Here is a 22,643-nt window from a genome sequence, read left to right on the forward strand (position 1 = left end):
GGTTCCTGCGATTCTTCTGTCCCAATGTAGTCCTAGCATGGGGCTGTCCTATCCAGTACAGGTCATTGGTGATCCAGGAGGATGAGTTTGAAGACCAGAAGCTTAAGCTTAGATTACCCTTCTGAATCTACATGCTAATGAAACAATTTAGAAGCTTGTTTCATGGGCTTACATTTCAAATTACATATATTAGTATTTCTAATAACTTTGTGATTTTTTAATAAGGGAAAAATGTAAAAAAAATATTGCTCAAACTAATATCATTCCCTTTTCCAGATGCATATTTGTGTTTTTTATGACATGAGGTGCTGATTAGAAGTAACCTTTCCTTTGAGAAGCAGGAGATATACCACCTAGCAAAGCCAACCTTGTCTGGCTTCCCAACTCTGCTCTGCTTTCCACATTTGGTCTTCTCTAGCTATGTCAGTTTCTAGAGTTTTAAAAAAAAGATACAAAGTAAGTAAATAAGAACCAGGCTTTCCAGTTCTTTTGGATTCCCAGTTACTAGTGAACAGTAACTTTTTCTCAGCTCTTGTAGAGGCACACTAAGATAAGCCACCCATACTTGAGGCTCCCTGATCCCTTTACCTGTCCAGCTTTCAGGTTTTCTGGAGCTTCCAGTTATTCCAGGGCCTTCCTTCCCTAAGGTAGCGCTGATTGGGAATTGTATGCAATTACATGACATGTGCCAATTATTCATCAATAGCATACACAATAATGGGAAGAAGGCTGGACTGTACAAGGAAAACCTGCTGCTGCGAGGGTGTACCATCAGGAATACAGAAGCAGTAGTTGGCATCGTCATCTATGCAGGTAAGTATAGGCACTTTAGATCGTGTGCTACCATGTGGTGCTGTATGCTCTCAAACATTTCTCCCTAATTTTTATCCGGAAGAGTAGCATATACCATTGTAGGAAATTTAGGAAACTAGGATACGAAGAGAGCTTAAGTAAGAATTGTTCTAATAATTCCTCAACTAAAAGTGTTCTGTCTTGGCATTATAGCATATTTATTTCCATTCATTTTCCCACCATTGTTAAATATGCAAGATTAATTTTATAGCCTGCTATTTTGACCCAGATTGTCATATAAGCATAATTGGGTGGCAGCATAGCAGTTCATTCCATGGGATCCACATCAACTGGTCCTTTAACTGTTGGTCATTGGCTCACTACATTTCTACCTTTTCCCCAACAGGACACGAAACCAAGGCTCTGCTGAACAACAGCGGGCCCCGCTACAAGCGCAGCCAACTTGAGAGGCAGATGAACTGCGACGTGCTCTGGTGTGTCCTTCTCCTCGTTTGTATGTCTCTGTTTTCAGCAGTCGGTAAGTCTCCTAGATGGATCACCAATGAATGGGCACTGCTGAGTAGCCTCCAGGCGAGCTCTGCTGGGCTGCCTTGACTCATTCTGATCCAGCATTCTAAAACACATTTTTTCCACTGACTTGGACTCAAGGGCTGTTTGCATCAGCACAGGCCACACTGAGATGCCTAGATGATTGATGGCAGAGTAATGTTATTTTCTGAATTGACAACTCTTTGGAAGAATGGATGCATCACAGCAGCAGTAATAATGAGTCCGTGAAAGAAGCATCAGAGAGCTGGTGATAAACTAAGGCCAATAGCAAGAGAAGCACAAATGTTACAATGGGAACTTCATGAAATCAGGAAAAAAGAAACATTACTTGAATACCAAGAAGGGGCTACAGTTTACATTAGCCTTGTAGGGAAGTGTGTGGACGCCCCAGTACAGGACCTTCACCTTGTCCCTGATCAGCTGCCAGCATACACGAGACAGGTGTGACATGGTCTGAGAGCTCAGTGGTAAAGGACATAAGCATATAGAACACAAAAAAAGACTTCTGTTATCAGATAGATGGGGGACCCAGTCGGTTAAATCGTGTCTACTGCTGTTGCTTCTCTGAATGTGAACTTTGAATCTCCAAGAAGGAACAATAATGGGAAGCATATCCAAAGCCCACTGATTTTTCATTAGACTCGTCTTTTGTGAGACACACACTACAAAATTCTTTTTTGTGTGCTTCACACTGCTAAACACAGATGATTCCTACATTATGACCAGTGGTATCATTACACATCAACAATAGGAAACTTTTGGTATGAGGATAAGTCCAATTTCAAGCTCCTTCCAGAAATCTGATCAAGGGTGCCAAAAATACTTGTGTGTTTTTACTTTCTTACATGGCAAGGCAGGCTAATAAAGCCATGTGTGCTATGTCCTCTGTCCTAAATGTGCTGTAATCTTTAAAGTTTTGCTTAATTTATACTAGTAGTGCTCATACTTTTTCTATCAGATGAATGATGTTTCTCTTCGAATGTTGCTACAGGACATGGATTGTGGGTACAGCGGTATCAAGATAAGAAAGCATTATTTGATGTCCCTGAGTCTGACGGCAGTTCTTTATCCCCAGTCACAGCAGCAGTTTACTCATTTTTGACAATGATAATAGTTCTGCAGGTAACAGTACTAAGCATCGTATTGCTTTACTTTTCTCAAGAGAACTTGAAAGTCATAATAGTCTGCTAAGAATTTCCTGTAATTTCTGCATCTGGGAGAACCACAAATATATCTGCCTGATGTGTTGCTTTTTATTTCTCCACTTATTTATAGGTTTTCATCCTTGGGTGATTTTTCAAGTTAAAGATCTCCTTTGCTTTTCTTAAGATTCCTAATACTTTGAAATCTTGGTGTTGGTCATCATTTTCATTTCATTATTTTTCCTTTCAATTTTTTTCTTTTCAGTGTAGGGGATCAAACCCAGGGCCTCATATTAGGCAATCCCCTACCCAAATTACTTTGTTTAAAAATAAATTTTATATTGAAATAATTTTAAGATTTACAGAAAAGTTGAAAAGACTAACATAAAGAGCTCCCATAATTCCATCACACAGGTTCTCCAAAATGTGAACATGTTATATTATTGTAGTGTATTATAAAGACAAGAAAATAACTTGGGTACTTTGCCGTGAACACAGTTCAAACTGCATCATTCAGAGCTCACCTATCTTTCCACTGATGTGGTTTTTGTTTGTTCCAGGATTCAGTTCAATTCAGGTTATCACATTTATCAGTACTTGTTGTTGTTGTTGCTAATATTATTCACATGCCTCCTTCACAACTCCCAGTTACTGAAAGTCTATGTCTAGAAAGTTTAGGTAAAGATTGGGGATGGTCCCAGTGCTCCAAAGGGTGAGAAGGGAAGCAAGAGTCACCACCAACCCTTTTGAGAATATAGAGAATAACCAGAGGATGTATACTTAGCTTCACCTAGGAGGGAAGCTCTGCTCTCTCTTATCATCTGTGCTTCATATACAGGAAACAGCCTTATTTAACTTTCCAAATTAGTCCTTTTATATAAATGCAAAATTTGTTCTGGTCTTGAGGTAGGGTAATATTTGGCATTTCATTAACATAATTAATTTACCCAGAGAACCATGTTACTCTGAATATGATATTCTGGGTCTATACAAATTATTTCAATGCTGTGACTCTAAAAAGTAAATACTAATTTCAAGGAAGTTGGTCTAAAAATTTCAAGACATGACTGCAAACAATTCTTGCAAAGCTTTGTCCCTTTATTCTATATTATACAAGATTGAAGAAATGGTGCTTTAACACAAAACTAGGCTCTGAAAAAAAGAATGTCATTTTTTGGTGGATGTTGTCTGAACTCTGGGGTTGTGTCCATGAGAGACAGGCAGCTCCTATCACCTGGGGCCCAAGGGAGGCCTGGGGGTCAAACATTGCCATGGTTTGAGATGACTTTGCAGACTCTGACTATGACATATTTTTTTTCTTTCTCTCTCTCTCTCCTTTCTTTCCTTTCCTAGCCTCTCTCGAGCACAATTTAGTAATACGAGAAATGCTTGCTTCTGCCCAAGCCATGGTCACACTTCCAGACACCATAGTGGATTTCCGCTCTGCAGTTGCATCATAGGCTGTCCTAGTTTAAACTCTATGCCAATTCTTTAATCCTTTTCCAATAGTGACTCTAAACCAACCTATTTAAGCTCTTAAAGGTACAGTATAGTCCCTGCTTCCTCCTGGTTGTAGTCATTTGTCATTTAAATAGATCAGACCAATTCTATAGCTCCATGTCCTCACGGTCATTCATCCTGTGTGCCTTGTGTCTCCTAGGTTTTGATCCCTATTTCCTTATATGTTTCCATTGAAATTGTTAAAGTTTGCCAAGTGTACTTCATTAACCAGGATATAGAGTTGTACGATGAAGAGACAGATTCTCAGCTGCAGTGTCGGGCTCTGAACATCACGGAAGACTTAGGGCAGATACAGTATATCTTCTCAGACAAAACTGGCACTTTAACTGAGAATAAAATGGTTTTCCGAAGATGCACAGTGTCTGGCATAGAGTATTCTCATGATGCAAATGGTGAGTCTGGGGGATTTTCTGTTTGGGCTGGACCAGAAAACTGCTATATCCAATGCTGTGTGTGAACACACACACACACAAGCTTCAGGGATTGCTGATTTTCAAGGAAGCAAAAAGACATGGCTGTCAGAGCACCTCGGGAGCCTGATGTCTGGCACTATTTATAGGAAAGGCTGACGCTACCAGGCTCACTGCAGTGTGTGGAATGGCAGGCATGTTTCAGCACTCATTTTCTGTCGGGCAAGTGCAGCAGCAGGCAGGGCACCCTTAAGGAGCTCATTTCTGAGGCATGCAGTCATTTCACTCTGTCACACCCAGGGACAAAGAGATGTTTCTGTTGTCACTCATCTGTCTTCCTGTTATCAGCTAAAGATTTTTAGAAGGGCATTGGTTAATTCAGGCTGCATTCTTTCCCTTGGAACAAAATGTCCGTGGGAGCTGGCGAGAAATCAATCGCCTCACTTCCGATTATGATTGCTCAGACAGCCCCTCCTCCCACCTCTCCTTTCCTTATCCTCTGCTGCCTCCTTTGTCTCTGAAGGAAGGCTAAGGGGAGCCACGACTTCTTAAGCCAAGGGTGTGACTAAACCAGCAGTCTCCACCCCAGGCAGGAGAGGGTGCGATGAGAAGTGGTCCTGCACTCATAATTTTTCAGGATCATAGCACCTCCAAGCAAGGCCACCCTGATCTGCAACAAAGACCTTATTTCCCTCCTATAACTGCAACAAATAACATAAGGAAACCTGTATAAAATGGGGAATAGGGGGAATGGAGCAGCCATTGGGCATTAATAGGAAACTTCTTTAGAGATATTTGATGAGAAATCTGGGATTTTTTTTTTATGAAATCAAGAATTATCTTGATATCCTCTACCTTCCTCCATATACAATTAAAGCAATTGTAGTAAACAGAAGGCAGAAGAACTTATACACTTTAATGTCTTATTCGCCACCCAAAATAAACTGTCTGTGATAGTATTCCATACTTTAACCTATCCACACTTTCTCCACTCTCCTTCTATCCTCCCTACCCCTTCCTTGCATTAGACCCTGTTCCTGCCTTCTGGTCCCCTTCTCTCACTGCTAGAATTTGTGCAGAACAGCTCATTCCCAGGCAGCATTTTCTTCAGCAGCCTTCTGAAATTGAGATCAGTTTCAGACAGATAAAAAGGACAGGTTTTGATATCTGTTGCATAGCAGTGACTATGTGTAGTTAATAATTAGGTGTTGTATGCTGCAAAACAGCTACAAGTAAATTTCAGTCATCTCACCTTAAAAATGATATGCAGGTGAGGTGATGGATATGCATACATTGCATACATCTATCAAAACATCACATTGCATCCCATAAATGTATATAATTATGATTTGCCAATTAAAAATATTATATTTTAAAAAATATTAATAAAGTCAGGACCTGAGGCTCCATGGGGAGAAATCACAGACAGATTTTGACAGTTGTTAAATGCTTACCAGAACTAAAGAGTTCTGTTGCCTTCAGAAAATAGGAGAGCATTTCTGGTGAGTAATGAAATAACCAACCATGCATCTCCACAGAACATTTTACAGAAGTGCCTGGATCAGCAGTTGACGGACAGAGAGCACCTTCAGCTAGTTAATCCTATGATCTGATCACTCACTGGTAAATTAATACGATAAATTTCCCTTTGAGCACTGAGCCCAGCTCATATGCCGTAACTGGTCATGCAGACCATGGGTGTGCTTCTTTTTGATGACCTGGAGCCACTGACTGTGCATGCCCAGGGATAGGTAGTTCCTGAACCTTGCCCTCTTCTTCCATGAGGACTTCAAAAGTCTCATTGAAGTCACTGGAGTCAGAAAATATCTCACACCAGCATTGGCCCCATCCCTGGCCCCCACATCCTGGGAGGCATGAAGGCAGTCCTTAGTGGTGGCTACATTGAACTCTGATACCTGGTAACCAGTGGTGGAGGAGATGGGATGGGCAGGTATTCCCTTTGCAGGCAGAAGCCAAGCTCCAAATGCACTAGCTAGAAAGTAGATATAATCTTGTGTCCAGGCTTTGCCTTTTCTTGCTGTCCAGTATCACTAAACTGGGATTAGTGTCACCTAAGAGCAGGTAGGATGTTTGAGAGGAATCAAACATCCCTGCTGCCTGGAATCTTGGTGTTGGGAAGTACTCAGCCTTCTGATAGTGGTCAGGTGACTTCTTCTTCTGTCTCCCCATTTCTCATCTGTAAAGGAAAGTCTCTTAAGATATGTTCAATACATAGGCTTATCCCACATGATTGATCAGTATCTTGGGCATCCTCTTCTCTGGGCAGCTTCTCAGCAGGCTCCCTCGTGTAAGGATTCCTTGTAGTTCTGCCCAGCACAGCATGCACTTGAAGTTCTAATTAAGTGCTTATTTTGAATGGGTAATTCTCATGAATCGTCTCCTTGTTGCTCATCTATGAAGAAGCAAGCTATCCTAACTGGGAAAAACAGGGAAATTTGTTAAGGATCATTGGTTAACAAGCAACTCTTCATACTACTTACCAAATGCCCCCATGGCCTCAGGGACTTTGCTCAACAGTGCCCCCTAAGGGCTCAAGTGCAGCATCACAATCACCCTGTCTGTAAGTGATCCTCCTGTGTGTGATCTTAGGAGGAGTTTAAGCCTCCCTGATCTGCAGCACTTCACAGGAACAAAGCCTGGACGTGTGATTGTGACTACGTTCTAGCTAGTACATTTGGAGGTTGGCTTCTGCCTGCAAAGGGAATACCTGCCCGTCCCACCTTCTCCCACCAGTGGTCACCCTGTCCACTTGTCCTTGATAAGGAGGTTGGCACCAATGAGTGTTCTCATCTCAGCTGAAGTCCCATACATTTGTTTCTAAAGATTCACAATGCCTCATCTGCCTGGAAGGCCCAGTGAGGAAAGTGGGCCCTATAACCCCATGCATGATGGGCAAATCCTTGAGTCCTGTTGTGTGGGCCAGGCCTGCACGTTCTGCCCTGCCTTCCTCCAGGCCACCTGCTGGCCCAATCCAATGTGCACTTTGGTTCTACCTAAAAAGAAGACCTGCCCACACCTGACTTGTTGGTTGAGTGGACCACTGTATCATACTGGAAAGGATCCAGGCTTTGTCATCCTTTGGGCCTGAGTGCCACCATCATCCTTCTGTGACTGTGTCTTGTGACTTTAGCAAGCCCCTAAGTTTTCTGAAATGTCTGTTCATCTGAGAAATGGGGTTGAGAATATCAGCCTCCTTAGGCTGACCTGAGAGTTCAGAGAAACAAGAATATGCTCTAACCTCTGTCAGTGGTTAGTCCCTTAAATGTGGCCTTGCCTTTAGAAAGTGAAGGTACTGAGTGCTCTGGGCACCCTGCCGAAATCCTCATGAAACCTAAAAGGCCCTGAATTGGCTCAGTCTGCTAAACCTGCTCAACCTGCTCCCATGATATCTTATTCTATGTTCCTGTCCTTACAGCCCAGCGTCTGGCCAGATACCAGGAGGCAGACTCAGAAGAGGAGGAGGTGCCCAGGGGGGGCTCATCCCAGCGTGGCAGTATTGGGAGCCACCAGAGTGTCCGGATCCTACACAGGAGTCAGAGTACAAAGTCCTACTGGCGCACAGGCAGCCGGGCTGAGGCCAAGAGGGCTAGCATGCTGTCCAAGCACACGGCTTTCAGCAGCCCCATGGTGAGTGTGCAGGCACGGGCACATGACCCTTTGGGAGGATGCCCAGCCTGCCCTCCTGCTTTCTTCCACTGTCATTTTCTTCAATCACCAAAGGTGTCTATATTTAATTATACAAATAAGCTTTTGCTGGGTCGTTTGGCTCTGCTCAGTTAGCAGAAGTTTTTCTGGCCAGTATCTTCTCCCCACTGTTGTATCTTTTCCAAAACACTGACACAGCCTCTTTGCCATACGTCTATGGCTGGGTGATTGCCATGTGAGCCACCCACCAAGGGCGATGGAGAAGAAGCTGTCCTGCCAAATGAAATGAATAAAACATCAGAGCAAAATGACAACTGTGGAAAAGCAAAGTCAATCCCCTCCCCTCAAGTAGTTAATTATTTGAGCCTAAATCGAGTGGCACTATTTTCTTCCTTGCCTTGTCAGCTGTCCATGCGTTTATAGGCCACCGCCATCAGGCAGGGAAATTTCGAGAAACCAGAGACAAATTCCAAAAGATACTTTCACTTATGAAATGTTTTAAGAACAGAGGGAAAAATACATTGTGAGTTGCTTCATTTCTTATGTCCTTCTATGCCCACATAGAAGCCACCACTTAAATGGGGTGGCCTAGAATTGTGGACTCTGATCAATGGGTTTACATGGGGATGCCAAAAGGGCCTCTGGGAGACCCAAGGGAAACTGTGTTGGAACAAGTTTTCCTGACAACATTTCTGCACCACATGTCAAAAGTGTTCAAACTTTCTGACCTAGTAATTTAATGATTCAGAGATTGGTGTTTGCAGAAGTTTATCAAGATGTTATTTATATCAGCAAAATGGTGAAAAGAAGTCAAAATATCCAGTGATCAAGAGATGGTCAGATAAATGATGGTATATCCATCCATTTTGAAGTTATTAAAGATGTGTTTTTATATAATCCTTAAAGCCATGGAAAAGTTCAGATAGTATAATGTTTTGGGTGGAACTGGAAACTGCCAATTTGTTATAACATATTTTGATTATGTGAAATTTAAATATAAAGATAAAAACCTGCAAGGAAATACAGAAGCATATTTTTGAAAAGTAAATATTTTGTGGGATAATAGGATACAAATTTGTTGAATTTCTCTAGGTTGACACATGTCATTTTGTAATAATATATCTTAGATATATTGTTTCATAAGAAATATGTATTTACTATACATAAGAATATGCATTTTTCCATATGTAAATGATACATTTTATACAATTAAAGTTATATGTAATGTACAATTATAAAATGAAATAAGTGTGTATGTGAGGTGGAGTTCTGTTTATACCTTTTAATAAAACCAAGGCTCCTTAAATAGGTAAGCACGAAGATCCTTGGCAGTTTACTGGTTCAGACTCAACATGTGTCTCCATTTTCTCCCCAGGAGAAAGACATTACACCTGATCCAAAGCTGTTAGAGAAGGTGAGCGAGTGTGACAGGTACCTGGCCATATCAAGGCACCAGGAGCACCCTCTGGCCCAACTCTCTCCAGAGCTGTCTGACGTCTTTGATTTCTTCATTGCGCTTACCATCTGCAATACAGTAGTGGTCACATCCCCGGATCAGCCACGACAGAAGGCAAGTTGTGGAGTATCCCCAAGAGCACATGATGCCCTTGATCTTCTCAAAAACTCTTCTGGTAGTCTTCCTGAGGGTGAGCATGCTTCCCTTTCCTTCAAGAAGCTGCTCTCAGGTTTAAGAAAGATGCAGCTTCACACAGGGCGAAACAGTGCATTGGTTCTGCAGTGTCATCCCAGGCTGCAGTGGACAGGTCAGGACTGAGGCCAAGTGGGAGAGGACACATTGCCAGGGACACCTTCTGTGCCTCAGACAGGAAGGGCATAGAGTGGCCACCTGGACCTTGTTATAGGGTGGACAGGTGAGTTCAGGAGGCTCCACCTGCCTTGGTACTTCTTCTGGCCCTGAGCAGGGGCAGAGGGCAGGCTACCCAATATGACCTACCCAGAGTCTCAGGTCTCAGATTACCAAAGAAGAGGAGAAAGGAAGGATTGGGTACCCCGACTTTGGGACAACATGCTTGGACTTCAATCCTGACTTAAGGCTTTTAGACATGTTGTTCCCATCTCTGCTTTTTTGGGATGTGGGGCAGTGGTGAGGATTTATTGGAGAGGGCTCAGAGTCGGGTTTGGCACACAGCAAATTATGTAATGTTAATAACGACGTTTAACATTGTCCTTCAAGGAGAAGTAGTCAAGGATTAATCACAGGTTACTTAGGGTGGTGGAAATAGCAGTACCCAAGTTAGTTTTGCGTTGACCCAACATTAAGGCTTTTCCCTTAAGACAGGAAAGGTTTGATGTATTAAGGGATCCTGAATAATCCTTAGGAAGTCCTGCAGGTGGGCCACATTGCTTGAGGGCTGTGCGTCAGCATGGGTATATATATTTAGAAGCTAGGCACTTTGGAATGGATAAAAGGAAGGTGTATGAGGGCTGGATGTGTCATAGACCTGTCCCTACACCTTCCTAACCTCCAGGATCAGCCCTTGCAGCAGGCTCCACTGATGAGCCATTGGCAATTGACATGGGGTGAATAGGGTGGGTCATGCTGTCTGCTGAGATAGCATGTCTGACAGCAGCTGCCACCCCACTGTGCTCTTATTCCTGCTATGCCAGCCTGCTGAGGCCCCAGTGCACCAAGTGGATCCCAAGTGGACAGGTCTGGACACTCAGAGACCACAGGCTTATGCTGCCAGCCCTGGGCAGGAGCTGCTTCCTACTATAGCATGTAGCTGCCTCTCAGCATCCCTTACCTGGCCTTCAGGATCTTCCACCACCCTGCATTAAAGCCTTCTGGCAGGCGCATCCCTGAATGGGGTATCTGTTTTCAAGGTTAGACCCTGCCTGTCAGACATAAGCAATGTAGCAATTACTGAGTAAGTAAGAGACCCCATCACGACTGAGGCCATTCTGAAAGTTATACACGCTATGAGTTCTGTGTAGGGAATGGAATATTTAATTGCCCACCCTTAGCCTGAGAATGAACATTTCTCCAGATCATTTCTGTTGCCACATATTGGTGAGTGCCACCTTTAAGAGCATTTGGAGGTATCGGGAGCTATGGAAGGAATGTGTGCATTCCCCACCTGAATGTGTAGCATACATAAAGTCATTACATGTGACCTTGGGGAGTATCTCAGTGAAAGAGTATAGGCTTAGTATAGGCTTGTGGATTCAATCCCTATCAACAAAGAAGAATAAGTAAAGTCATAGGCCTAAAGAAAAGGCACCTTTGTCATAGTCTGGTTCTGTTTGTCTTGCTTTACCAAATAACCTGACTTTCTGGAAGCTAATACTATAATTCACAACTTTGGACAACTCTACTTAATCAGAAAGTTTTAATAATAACTTAATATTTTGGTTGTTTCAACATTTGCTCTTTAAAGTATGGTCCCATTGCTCCATCATTAAACTTTTGGAAAGTTTAACAATTTTAGATATATATCTACATTTGTTATATATCTCATTTTATTTTATTTATTATTGTTTTAGTTAAAGTATTTTTTAATGATTTAGATCCTGAATTTGTCTAAGTATGTATTTATGTATTTATAGCCCTGGGGATTTAACTCGGGGATACTCTACCACTGAACTATATCCCCAAATCTTTTTATTTTTTATTTTGAGACAGAGTCTTACTAAGATTCCCAGGCTGGCCTCAAACTTTCCAGCCCCCTGCCTCAGACTTCCAAGTTGCTGGGATTATATGCATGTACTACCACACCCAGTGTCTATATATTTAATTTGTTGCAAAAGATTTTTTGGGCTTAGAAATGTGATTTGTACACTTAAATTTTTGTGGACATAATTTAAAGGAATTCATAAAGCTGTCTTTGTTAAGTGATTTTATAATTGGCAAAAAAAAAAAAAAGCCAGGTTTTATGTCAGGCAATGGTGAACACACTTCCCCTATTCTTTTATGCAAAGTCAGAGGATACTATCATCCCTTCACCTGTCTTCTGACTGCTTCTCTTGAAGGTGAGGGTAAGGTTTGAGCTGAAATCTCCAGTGAAGACAATAGAAGATTTCCTCCGGAGGTTCACGCCCAGCCGCCTGACCTCTGGCTGCAGCAGCATCGGGAGCCTGGCTACCACCAAGTCCAGCCACAAATCAGGGTGCAGCTTCATGTCCACTCTGTCCAACGACAGCATGCTTTTGAGGCTGGAGGAGAGGCTGGGCCAGCCCACACCAGCCATTGCCAGCAATGGCTACAGCACCCCCGCAGACAGCTGGGAACCCAACTCCCCCCAGGAGCCTCAGCCAAAGCAGGAGCTGAGGTTTGAGGCCGAGAGCCCAGACGAGGCAGCACTGGTGTATGCGGCCAAGGCCTACAACTGTGCACTGGTGGATCGGCTACATGACCAGGTGTCAGTGGAGCTGCCCCACCTAGGAAGGCTCACTTTTGAACTCCTGCACACGCTCGGCTTTGACTCCATTCGCAAGAGGATGTCTGTGGTGATCCGGCACCCACTCACCGATGAGATCAATGTCTACACCAAGGGGGCTGACTCAGTAGTCATGGATCTCCTGCTGCCCTGCTCCTCAGGTACCAGCCCCTTCCCTTGCTGCACCCAATTCTTGGGGAGAATTTTTTGAGAAATCTCCTAACCCAGTCTTGTGGGTGATGCAATTTTCATTTATCCTTTTTCTAAAACAATGCCCATTAGAAAATCTAATGGTTTCTTTCAATCACTATTTCCCAGTTTAAAGGTTTGGACTAAACTGCATTAGGGGTCTTTGATGACTGGATTCCTCCCTCAACCCTGCTCCAGAGCAATGGTGTTGGGAGATTTCTTGTGAAGCATCAGGTTTTAAATCTGAACAGTGAAGATTTGAAACCTCTAGACTAAAAATTCTGGGAAGTACACTCCTGCCCTATGGACTGGGGGCATCTTTGAGGTCAAGACCACAGTTTTCAGCCTATTTGTGGAGCTGTCTCAGGCCATAATGTGGGGTGACATGGAGGTATAGCTGCAGGTCTGTCTCCCACTACCCTCTGTCCTGACTTTGGGCTAAGCAGCAGCTCCATGTCAGTCTCTTTTATCCCTTTTGACTTAAAATGGGGATTAAAAACCACTGTTTTGGTTTTTGGAGGGTGGAACTTTATCCAGCAAAAGAGACTATAAATCTTTCCAGCTAGAAATGCTCCTGAACTTGGAGGCAAGGAGGGAGCCATACTTGTACAGTTAACCTAGTCCTCCCTCCTCCGTTACTCAAACAATTGAGGAGGAGTGTGACTCAGCTCTGGAGGTCAAGAGCAGGGTAGAGGTAAGGATGCTATTGGCAGCTGGAGGGGACCTAATAGGGGCTCTGTTGCCTGACCCCTGAAGCCTGGCTGTTTTCCATATCCTGAAGCAGCTTTGGGTACTTTGTGTTGTAAAATATTATGCACTATAAAAGTCCTTCTGGAGTTTGGCTTCTACCAGCCCTATTAACCATAATCTCAGTGTCCTATGACAGAACTCTATAGATACCAAAGCCTGGGACTACCCTGTTGCCTGAAAATATGCTAGAGGATCTTTGCAGACTGGAATTTCATGTCCTCATCACAGAATTGTGTCCTTCAAAAGGCATCTAATCTAAATTTGCAAATGTGTTTCTGAAAATAGTTAGACAACCAACTCTGGATAGGATGTTGCCTTTCTAGCCTTATGGTGGTCCTGTTGTTGGCATAGAAACCAATTCATGGGCTGACATTGTATGGCAAGAGGCTTCTTCAATCTGATGTTTGATTCTTTTTTTTTTCTGTTTTTTTCTTTAGCTATATCCTTTGTGTAGCGCATTTTACCTTTAAAACAAATTTTGTACAATTATGTCAGTGTATCTCTGAGTAGTTGAACAGTGTTTTTTTTTAAAAAAAACAACAACAACAACAAAAAAAGCTAAGTATATACCTAAGCCATAAGACTTAGTTTCATGCCATTATCATCTGACTACTGAGGAAAAAAGACTTGAATTACAATAATCCATTTCAGCAAAATTTTCCAATTCAAATTAGAAGGGTTTCAATTTACAAATCTTTTGAAAGGGCAATATGAATGCAATTCACATCAGAAAATCCAGTTAATACAATTAATAATAAACCACACTTTTGCTATATAGTAGAACTTTCTACTGGTCTTTCAGTTCCTTCAGCCTTCTGATTGCAGCCTTGACTGTGACGGCAGAAGTGGTGTTGTAGGTCCAGGCACCACCAGCCACTGTTTTCATGCAGGAACCCCAGTGCCAGATCCCCACAGCCTGTCTCTTCATCTTGGTTTTGCCACAGAAAGAACAAGGGTACTTGGCGTGCTGACTGATTTCAATTTTCTTCACCATTTTTCGGAGGGAGGCACCGTAGCGGGTCCCATATTTACCGATGATTCCGACTTTCTTAGTGCGTTTAGCTATGTCGCCACAACTTAGGCCCGAGACTGAAGAGCTTGATGTTTGATTCTTGTTTGCATCCACGTGGAAGAAAAACATAGATGGGCCAAGCAGATTTTATTCTGCTACTCGAGACCACTTCTGTCCTATTTTATGATTGTGCATTAAAGTTAACGTAAAGGATCCCCATGCTTCAGTCTTTAACACACACTAACACACACAATGGCTCATATCTAAGGTAGAATGTCTGGACATGCACTAGAATACAAGAGTAATACAAGAGTGGGACAAAGGTAGTAGGAGAGGCCTGTCATGTCCTAGAAAGAAAGTTAGGAATCCTGTTGAGCTGTGCAAGGAAACAGGTTCCACAGAGGAGGCCACAGCAGTTGCCATACTTGTATTCTCTACTAGTATATGTTTTTTAAATGAACAGAAAAATCTCAAATATAGACAAAACACAAACAAAACTTTTATCACTAAGTTTTGATAATAGCATCTGTGTTAGTCAGTTTTTCATCAGTGTACGAAATACTGAAATAATTAACTTATAAAGAGAAAAGGTTTATTTTAGCCCATGGTTGTAGGTTTCAGTCCACAATTTGTTGGCCCTATTGCTTTTGGGCTATAACAGGCAGAATATTATGAGGAGTTCATGGTGGAGCATATCTGCTCACCTCATGGCCAGGGGGCCAAAAGGGAAAAGAAAGGGTCTCACTATATTCCTTCTGAGGGTACATCCCCAGTGACCTAAAGACCTTCCATTAGACTTCACCTCTTAAATTTTCTACCACCTCCCAACCATGCCAGTCTGCCACATGGGACTTTTGGGAACACTTAAGATACAAATTACAGCACCATTATTTCATAAAAGAAGGACATTTTAACACTTTCTCCTCATCTCCAAATATTAAAGATGTCACAGAATTTAACCCATCCTCTTTCTTCAAAGAGCTTACAATACTTTCACCAAGAGGCATGTGTTGGTTAAACTGACCCAGTGGGAGAGAATGGGTTGTATTAGCAATGCATGGCTGTGTGTTTGTCTTCCCTGCCCCAGCAGGTAATTGTGTGTCCCCTTGTCCCAGGTACTCAGGGTCCCAAATGGTCCCGACTATCTCTATTTACTCTTCTAGATTTATTTTGACAAATGTGGTTAATCTTAATGCTCAGCTCTTTTTTCTACCCAGAGATCCCTCCACCTTCCCTGTCCCTGGGACAACCAGAGTGCTCTATTGTTATTCTGATCTTGTGTGTGGCAAGGGGGCTGGTATTAGGGATTGAATCCATGGCCCTCTATTGCTAAGGTAACATCCCTAGTCCTTTTTGTTTTTATGTTGAGACAGGATCTTACTAAGTTGCCTAGGCTGACCTTAAGCTTGTAATGCTCTGCCTGAACCTCTCAGGTTGTTGGGATTATAAACATGTGCCACCCACCTGGCTTGTTATTTTTACTTCAAAGTTCAAAGAATCATCAGAATCTTGAAAGAGTTATCCACAACTTCTGAGAGCTAAAATACCAGAGGTTTATCTATATCTTCTAAGACGCCTGTAATCCCAGTGGCTCAGGAGGCTGAGACAGAGAATCCTGAGTTCAAAGCCTGCCTCAGCCAACAGCAAGGTGCTAAGCAACTCAGTGAGACTCTATCTTGAAATAAAATACAAAATAGGGCTGGGGATGTGGCTCAGTGGTAGAGTGCCCCTGAGTTCATTCCCCTTATACGTACATATGTACGTATATAAATAAATACATACATACATACATACGTAAATTTGAGCTTCATCTTCTCAGGAAATTTAAATCCCTAAAGCAAAGCAATCTAAAGCAACTCTTTTTATTCTAATTATCACCTCATTAAGGAGTCTTTTTTAAAAAAAAATATTTTTGGGGGGTTGTAGATAGACACAATACCTTCATCTTATTTATTTATTTATTTATTTATTTATATAATGCGCTGAGTATCGAACCCAGTGCATCACACGTGCCAGGCAAGCAGTCTATCAATGAGCCACAATCCCAACCCCTCATTAAGGAGTCTTTTTAAAAACAATTGACCTCTTGCGACATTTTAATTCCACAGAGATGCTGTATGTCTGTTTATGTTCCATGTATCTGTTTTATACACGAGTAAGATTTTGTCAACTCCCAAGAACAAGTTGTCACTCCCTTGAAGAATTGTCACCCTTTAGGAGAATGCAGGGTATTGGGATAAGAGTGCTTCTTGCTAGGTCCAGCATGGGATGCCCTTGGAATAGTGGAAAAGCTTCCCCAAGGCCCAGGACCTCAAGATTTAGGGTTGCAGATTTAGTAAATAAAATATATAGAATATTCAGTTAAATTTGAATTTCAGCTATATAACATGCATCTCACATGAGGAGGCAGCATTTGGATATCTTCTACTTTATTTGGTAACACTATCAATGATGTATGTTTTGAGGAGAGAAACTGCACTTTCATAAGTATTAGAATGGGCACCTTCCTTTAATAGGCTGGACCAAAGGATTGATTCTGGATGTCTTTTGATGAGGTTTTTGTTTTCATGAGTTTCTCATTTCAACAAATGATCTTAGAAATAGCTAAAAATATGCATTTTGATGAGACCAATTAGTTGATTTATTTCTTTGAATTCTGTATGGAACTGTGCGCATTATTTGAAAGTGATGAAGCAGATGGGGGAGTTGAATTTACAGCAGGGTGTTATGCTGGATGCCATTCCTTTTTATTCATGTTCCTGCTTCTACTCTGACCTAGATGACGCCAGAGGAAAGCATCAAAACAAGATCCGAAGCAAAACACAGAATTACCTCAACCTGTATGCAATGGAAGGCCTGCGTACCTTGTGCATCGCCAAGAGGGTGAGTGGGAACTGTCTCTGCAAAGAAGCAGAAGTGGGTGCCTCAACGTGTGCAGTGCCTGACACAGCATTCAACAGTGTATCTCACATAGGTTCTGAGCAAAGAAGAGTATGCCTGTTGGTTGCAAAGCCACTTAGAAGCAGAATCATCTGTGGACAACCGAGAGGAGCTCCTTTTCCAATCTGCCATTCGCCTTGAGACGAATCTGCATCTATTGGGTAATTATGCCTGTGATCTGCCTGTCCTACGGAGCAGTGTTGAAATTGAAGAGAGGGTCTTGGAGAGGATGCTGGTCTGGCTGTAGTCAGTGGCTGATCTGCATGCTCTGGACTTGGTTAAAGAACCACCTGGCTTGATGTCATTGGGTCCCCCAGCCTAGATGGTCCTTGAATAAACATTCTCACTGGCCTGTTTCCCTGGGACCCATATGTACCCAGCATTCCATGATGGCAGCCAACTTGCCTCCCCTAGATCCAGCTCTTCCACCAAAAAGAGAGATGAGCAGCAAGTCTTTTGACAATTGAGGGTTGAAAGGATTTCAACCTCCTGGCAAAACAAGAGAAAGGGTTGTGCCCCAGAAACTGCTGCACTTTGCATTTTATGAATATTTTACAGATTATTTGGAGATGAAAAGATAATGGGCTCATATTTACTAAAACATGCTCATATTTCCTACTTGTGTTCCTATTTATATTTAATAAATACTGATGAGTGTTAGCAATAAAATATTTATTATTTTTATGCTCATTTCAACATTTGAAATGATCAATTTTAACTTCATACTTATTAAATTAGTGAATAAATCACCTGAGTCCTTGTATGGGTAGAGTTTGTTACTCTAGGTGTTCTCAGGAAGAGCTCATCACGACATTGACATTCCCTTCCATCCTCAGATCCCATTCATTTTGCATAAAGTCCTAGAGAGTTTCTCCTTCTCCATTTAACAAAGAAAGGTTGCATTCACTTAGCCTCATTCTCTGGCCAGAGGAGTTGAGAAATCTATATGTCTATATGTCTAATATAAAATATACTTAATATTAAATGGACTGATATGCACTAGATATAATGAATACATGTACACACTTCATATAATAGTCCACTGTACCCAACATCTATCTATGCCTTTTTCAGAGAAATTTCTTCCTAATTTGGATTCTATAATTAATATTCCAGTTGGGCAATTGTGTGAACATCTAAAAGAGGGGTTTTATACTTATCCTCCATTCTAGTTCTTTGTGTTAGGGTGAGGTCAGTGTCCTAGATAATCAAAAATTTTCAGAATTATGATTGAACCATGTCCTACTGTTGCCCTGAGGCAGATGGCTTTCCCCCAGGAGCATATGAAAATGGCTTTGATATGCGTCAGTTAAGGAGCCAATGTGTTGCCTACATTGGGCATCCACAGTGTACTAGAGCATATTCTTGCCTAGCCCATTGTAAATTTTCAAGAATTTTGCAATAACCTCCTTCTATATTGCATAAAATTTCAAGAATTTCACAGTTTTTTCTTTCTTTTTTTTTTTTTTTTTTTAACTTGTGGCACTGGGAATTGAACATGCAGAGCGTGTGCTCTACCACTGAGCTACATCCCTAGCCCTCACAAGGCCTTTTGATGCCATGTTGGTAGACTGAAATCAAGCAAAGTAGGAGTGTTTACAACACAGAAATGGGCAAACTGGACAGCTCAGCCTCCCTCCCACAAGCCAGTTGCCAACCACTTATGATCTTCTACTACCTGATATATTTAAGTGATGAAGCCCAACCTGGAAGAAACAAGAGCCACCCACCATTTATTGTTCACCACAGCTTGATCTACAGGTAGGGAATTATGGGCTCTGTGTTGTAACTCCATTGTTTTAGGAAAGTGAAATGACGTATTTTTATTTTTCATATCCCAAAGCAAAATACTGCTTTCTAAATCTTTTCATTTAAGCGCTCATAATTAATAGCCCCAGAGAGCCACAAATAAATATCATCAGCAGAAAGGATCACCATTCACACTGTGTTCCTAAAATTTTCGTTTTCAAAATGTTCTGGCCAAGAACCTAAATCCAAATGACAACATTCTGCTCATTTTGCCTGGTGTTCTTGTTAGTTTCTCTAAATGTCATCTGGAACTCCCCAGTTGGTGACATCCTATCCCTTCTCATTGAAAGCCGTCTGACATCCCAGCACAGTGATGCTTGGCACAGCACTAACTTCACTCCAAACTCTACCAATTACCCACGTTACAATACTTAGAAATGTCAGGCCCTCCCAAGGGTCAGATTGTAAAGAAGGTGGCATTTAGTCAAAGTCACATAAATTATATTGCAAACAGGCTACCTTGGAATGCTGAAGAGAGACACTAGACTTCAGATCATTCTAAAAGGGCTTTGCCCTTTTTTCCTCAGCCATATGTGATGCCCAGGTGGGCATACTTTCTCTAACTCTAATACTAATATATTACTTTCCTTGTATTACTATTCTGTGCTTGATTCAAACCAGCAGATTGTATAGGCAAGGTCTGTGGAGTGACCCAAGAAGAATCCCTTTACTAAGGTCAATTAGTTACTGAAATAAAAGATCTTATATTTTCAAGGTGTTAGGTTTTCCCTGAATAGGTGAAAACTCCTTCAAGACTGCAGTTTACCTGCACAGACCTTCCCTGCTTTCTATCTTGGTAGATATTGTACTGAGGCACCCTTGCTGAGCAGCTGGGGGATACCAGGCTCTTTCTGCAGGAAGTTGTGATCTAGTGAAGGGTACAAAACTGGTTGAGTTATGTATTAATCACTTCCCCCATTGCTGTGACAAAATATCTGAGATAATCAACTTAGAAGGCAGAAAGGTTTATTTTGGCTCATAGTTTCAGGTTTCAGCCTATGGATGCTTGGCCTATTGTCTTTGTGCCTGTGGCAAAGCAGTACATCTTGGTGGGAGTGCATGGCAGAGGACACTGCTCACCTCATGGTGGCCAAGAAGTAAAAAATGAAAAGAAAAAAAAAAAGAAAGGGCTGGGGTCCCAGTATTCCCTTTAAGAGCACACCTTTCTAATAGCAGGTATAAACTCTTCAAGGTCCCACCACTTTTCCATAGCACCATGGGCTGGGGACCACGTCTTTGACACATGCCCTTTTGGGGACATTCAGTATGTAAACTTTAACAAGTTGTATACATAACAAGCACTGTAGGAGAAGCATTATCTTAGCTAACAGTAATCCATCATGGTTGGCTATTGTTATGATTACTAGATAATCATTATTTTTATCATTAAGTATAAATGAGGTTCTGTGATATAGGGAGGCAAGTAAAGTCATCCCTCCCTCTTTCTTCAGATGTCAAGGAATATATCACAGAAAGAATGACCCTTCAGAGACTCAGGCCACACATGTTCTTTCCTCCTGCTAGATCCAGAGGACTTGGGGTGGGGAGAGAGGCCAAGCAAGACCAAATGCCTTTCTAGTGCCTGAGTGGCCAGGTGTATGCTCACAGTGAGCACAGAGCATAACATATGTGGCTTCATTCCCCAGCAGGTCTCAGGCCCCATACTCTGCCTGGTCTCCTTCCTATGGGAACTCTTAAGATTCAAATAAGAGTAGAGCTTTGGTAAAATGTCTTTTCTTCCTTTCTGGACCCTTTGCAAGTTCCCACTTAGACTTTTAGTACATCCATAGAGTGGGAGGCAGATCTGATTTACTTCATAGGTTACTTGAGCTGCAAGAGCAAAGACCAGCCACACTTCCCTCCAAGGGGCTTCTGAGGGGCTGGTGACATTCTGGTTCCTGAGCTTAGGGCTGGTTACATAAGTGTGTGATTCTTTAAAAGTATATCCAAATGTATATTTAAGAAATATTGTATATTTTACCTTGATTCTGTCTTCCCCTTTCCTATGCCTGCCAACTTGTTCATTCTAGGAGAAGAAAGGGCAAGAACATCCTAATTTGTTTTGACCATTGTTTAAGCCACCCAGTCTAAGTAAACAAATGTTTACTTCTTACAGCCTTAGAGGCTGGAAGTCTAAGATCAAGGCACCAGCAAATCCATTGTTTGTTGAAGGCTCTCTTGGTTTGCAAACAGCTGCCTTCTCTCTGTGTCTTCACATAGTAAAGAGAGATGATTTCTCTGGTACCTTTTTAAAATAGGATACTAATGCCATCAGGGACTGCATCCTCATGACTTCATCTAAACCTAATCACCTTCCAAAGGCTCTATCTCTTAACCCTATCACATTGCGAATTAGTGCTTCAACTTGTGAATCCGGGTAGGTGGGGGACACAGACATGGAGTGCATAGTAGTGTCCCAGCACAGGGAACAGTGTGTCATGAAGGACTGAAGCAGGAATGGCTAAGAGCCCTCAGCCAGGGCTACAGCCCAGGAGTACTTGGGCTAGTGCTCACTTCTAATGCAGCAAAGAAAGCTAAAACACGAAAAAAAATGGAGACAGGCCCAAGCACATTTCTGCACTGAATACAGATTTAGCATCCCTTATCCAAAATCTTGGGATCCAAAGTGTTTTGGGTTTTAAGTATTTTTCAGTTTTGAAATACTTATGTGCACATAATGAAATATCTTGGGGATGGGACCCAAGATGAAAACTGAAATTCATTTATGTTTTTTATACTGTATGCCTTATACGTATAATTTGAGGATAATCTCTTATATTATTTCTAATGCACCTGCATTTTGGCTGTGTCCTGTCATATTGAGGATGGGTGTGGAATTTTCCATGTGGCATCATGTTAGCATTCATAAGGTTTTATAGTTTAGAGCATTTTGGATTTCATATTTTTCTGGTTAGGGATATACAACCTATAGTGTATTTTTCCTAACATGGTGAGACCAATAAGGCTACCTCTTAATTTTTTGATTGTGCAAAAAAAAATTCTTTTTCAGGATAAGGTTGGTTTCAAGATTTAAATAATGTGCCTGCCCTTGCCATCTGTTTTGATAGAAAATGGTTAATACTATTGAGAACAAACATGTGAACTTCATTTACTAGAAGCTTTCCATGGGAGGGGTAATTTCTAAGACTTAAAAAACAAAAAAATCCCTCAAAATATGGTCATTTCTATCACCTCACCATGAGGTTTGTTTTCAAGCTATCTGTAAAGTTACAAGTTAGCTGCCTGATAGTCAGAAAGAATTCAAGGTTCTTTGCTGTAAGTATACACAATTATGCTCAGTGTTCCTTTTTGTTTGTTCCTCCTACACATTCTTGACTGAGTCATATCAAGAGAGCTATCACAAGCGTCCACCACTGCCCTGGAGTGGTGAATCATCAATGTGTGCTTCCAAAAGGCACTTCCTGCCATTAGATGTCAGATGCAA

The 22,643-nt window shown here is 41.8% G+C and overlaps 1 protein-coding gene and 1 pseudogene across 1 annotated transcript in view; one reads left to right on the plus strand and one right to left on the minus strand.

Moving 5' to 3' along the window:
• Atp10a (ATPase phospholipid transporting 10A (putative)) overlaps nucleotides 1-22,643 on the plus strand; it is a 186,169-nt gene that overhangs the window by 143,403 nt on the left and 20,123 nt on the right. Inside the window, exons 4-12 of the mRNA XM_077800152.1 lie at nucleotides 707-813; nucleotides 1,199-1,330; nucleotides 2,354-2,484; nucleotides 4,165-4,417; nucleotides 7,872-8,083; nucleotides 9,477-9,671; nucleotides 12,092-12,659; nucleotides 17,229-17,332; nucleotides 17,424-17,550. Of these exons, the coding sequence (XP_077656278.1) occupies nucleotides 707-813; nucleotides 1,199-1,330; nucleotides 2,354-2,484; nucleotides 4,165-4,417; nucleotides 7,872-8,083; nucleotides 9,477-9,671; nucleotides 12,092-12,659; nucleotides 17,229-17,332; nucleotides 17,424-17,550 (1,829 nt within the window). The remainder of the gene's footprint in view (nucleotides 1-706; nucleotides 814-1,198; nucleotides 1,331-2,353; nucleotides 2,485-4,164; nucleotides 4,418-7,871; nucleotides 8,084-9,476; nucleotides 9,672-12,091; nucleotides 12,660-17,228; nucleotides 17,333-17,423; nucleotides 17,551-22,643) is intronic.
• Nucleotides 14,225-14,578, minus strand: LOC113192466 (large ribosomal subunit protein eL43 pseudogene; annotated as a pseudogene).

The sequence above is a fragment of the Urocitellus parryii genome, chromosome 6 (genome assembly GCF_045843805.1).
Source record: "Urocitellus parryii isolate mUroPar1 chromosome 6, mUroPar1.hap1, whole genome shotgun sequence".
In the NCBI taxonomy this organism is placed as follows: domain Eukaryota; kingdom Metazoa; phylum Chordata; class Mammalia; order Rodentia; family Sciuridae; genus Urocitellus; species Urocitellus parryii.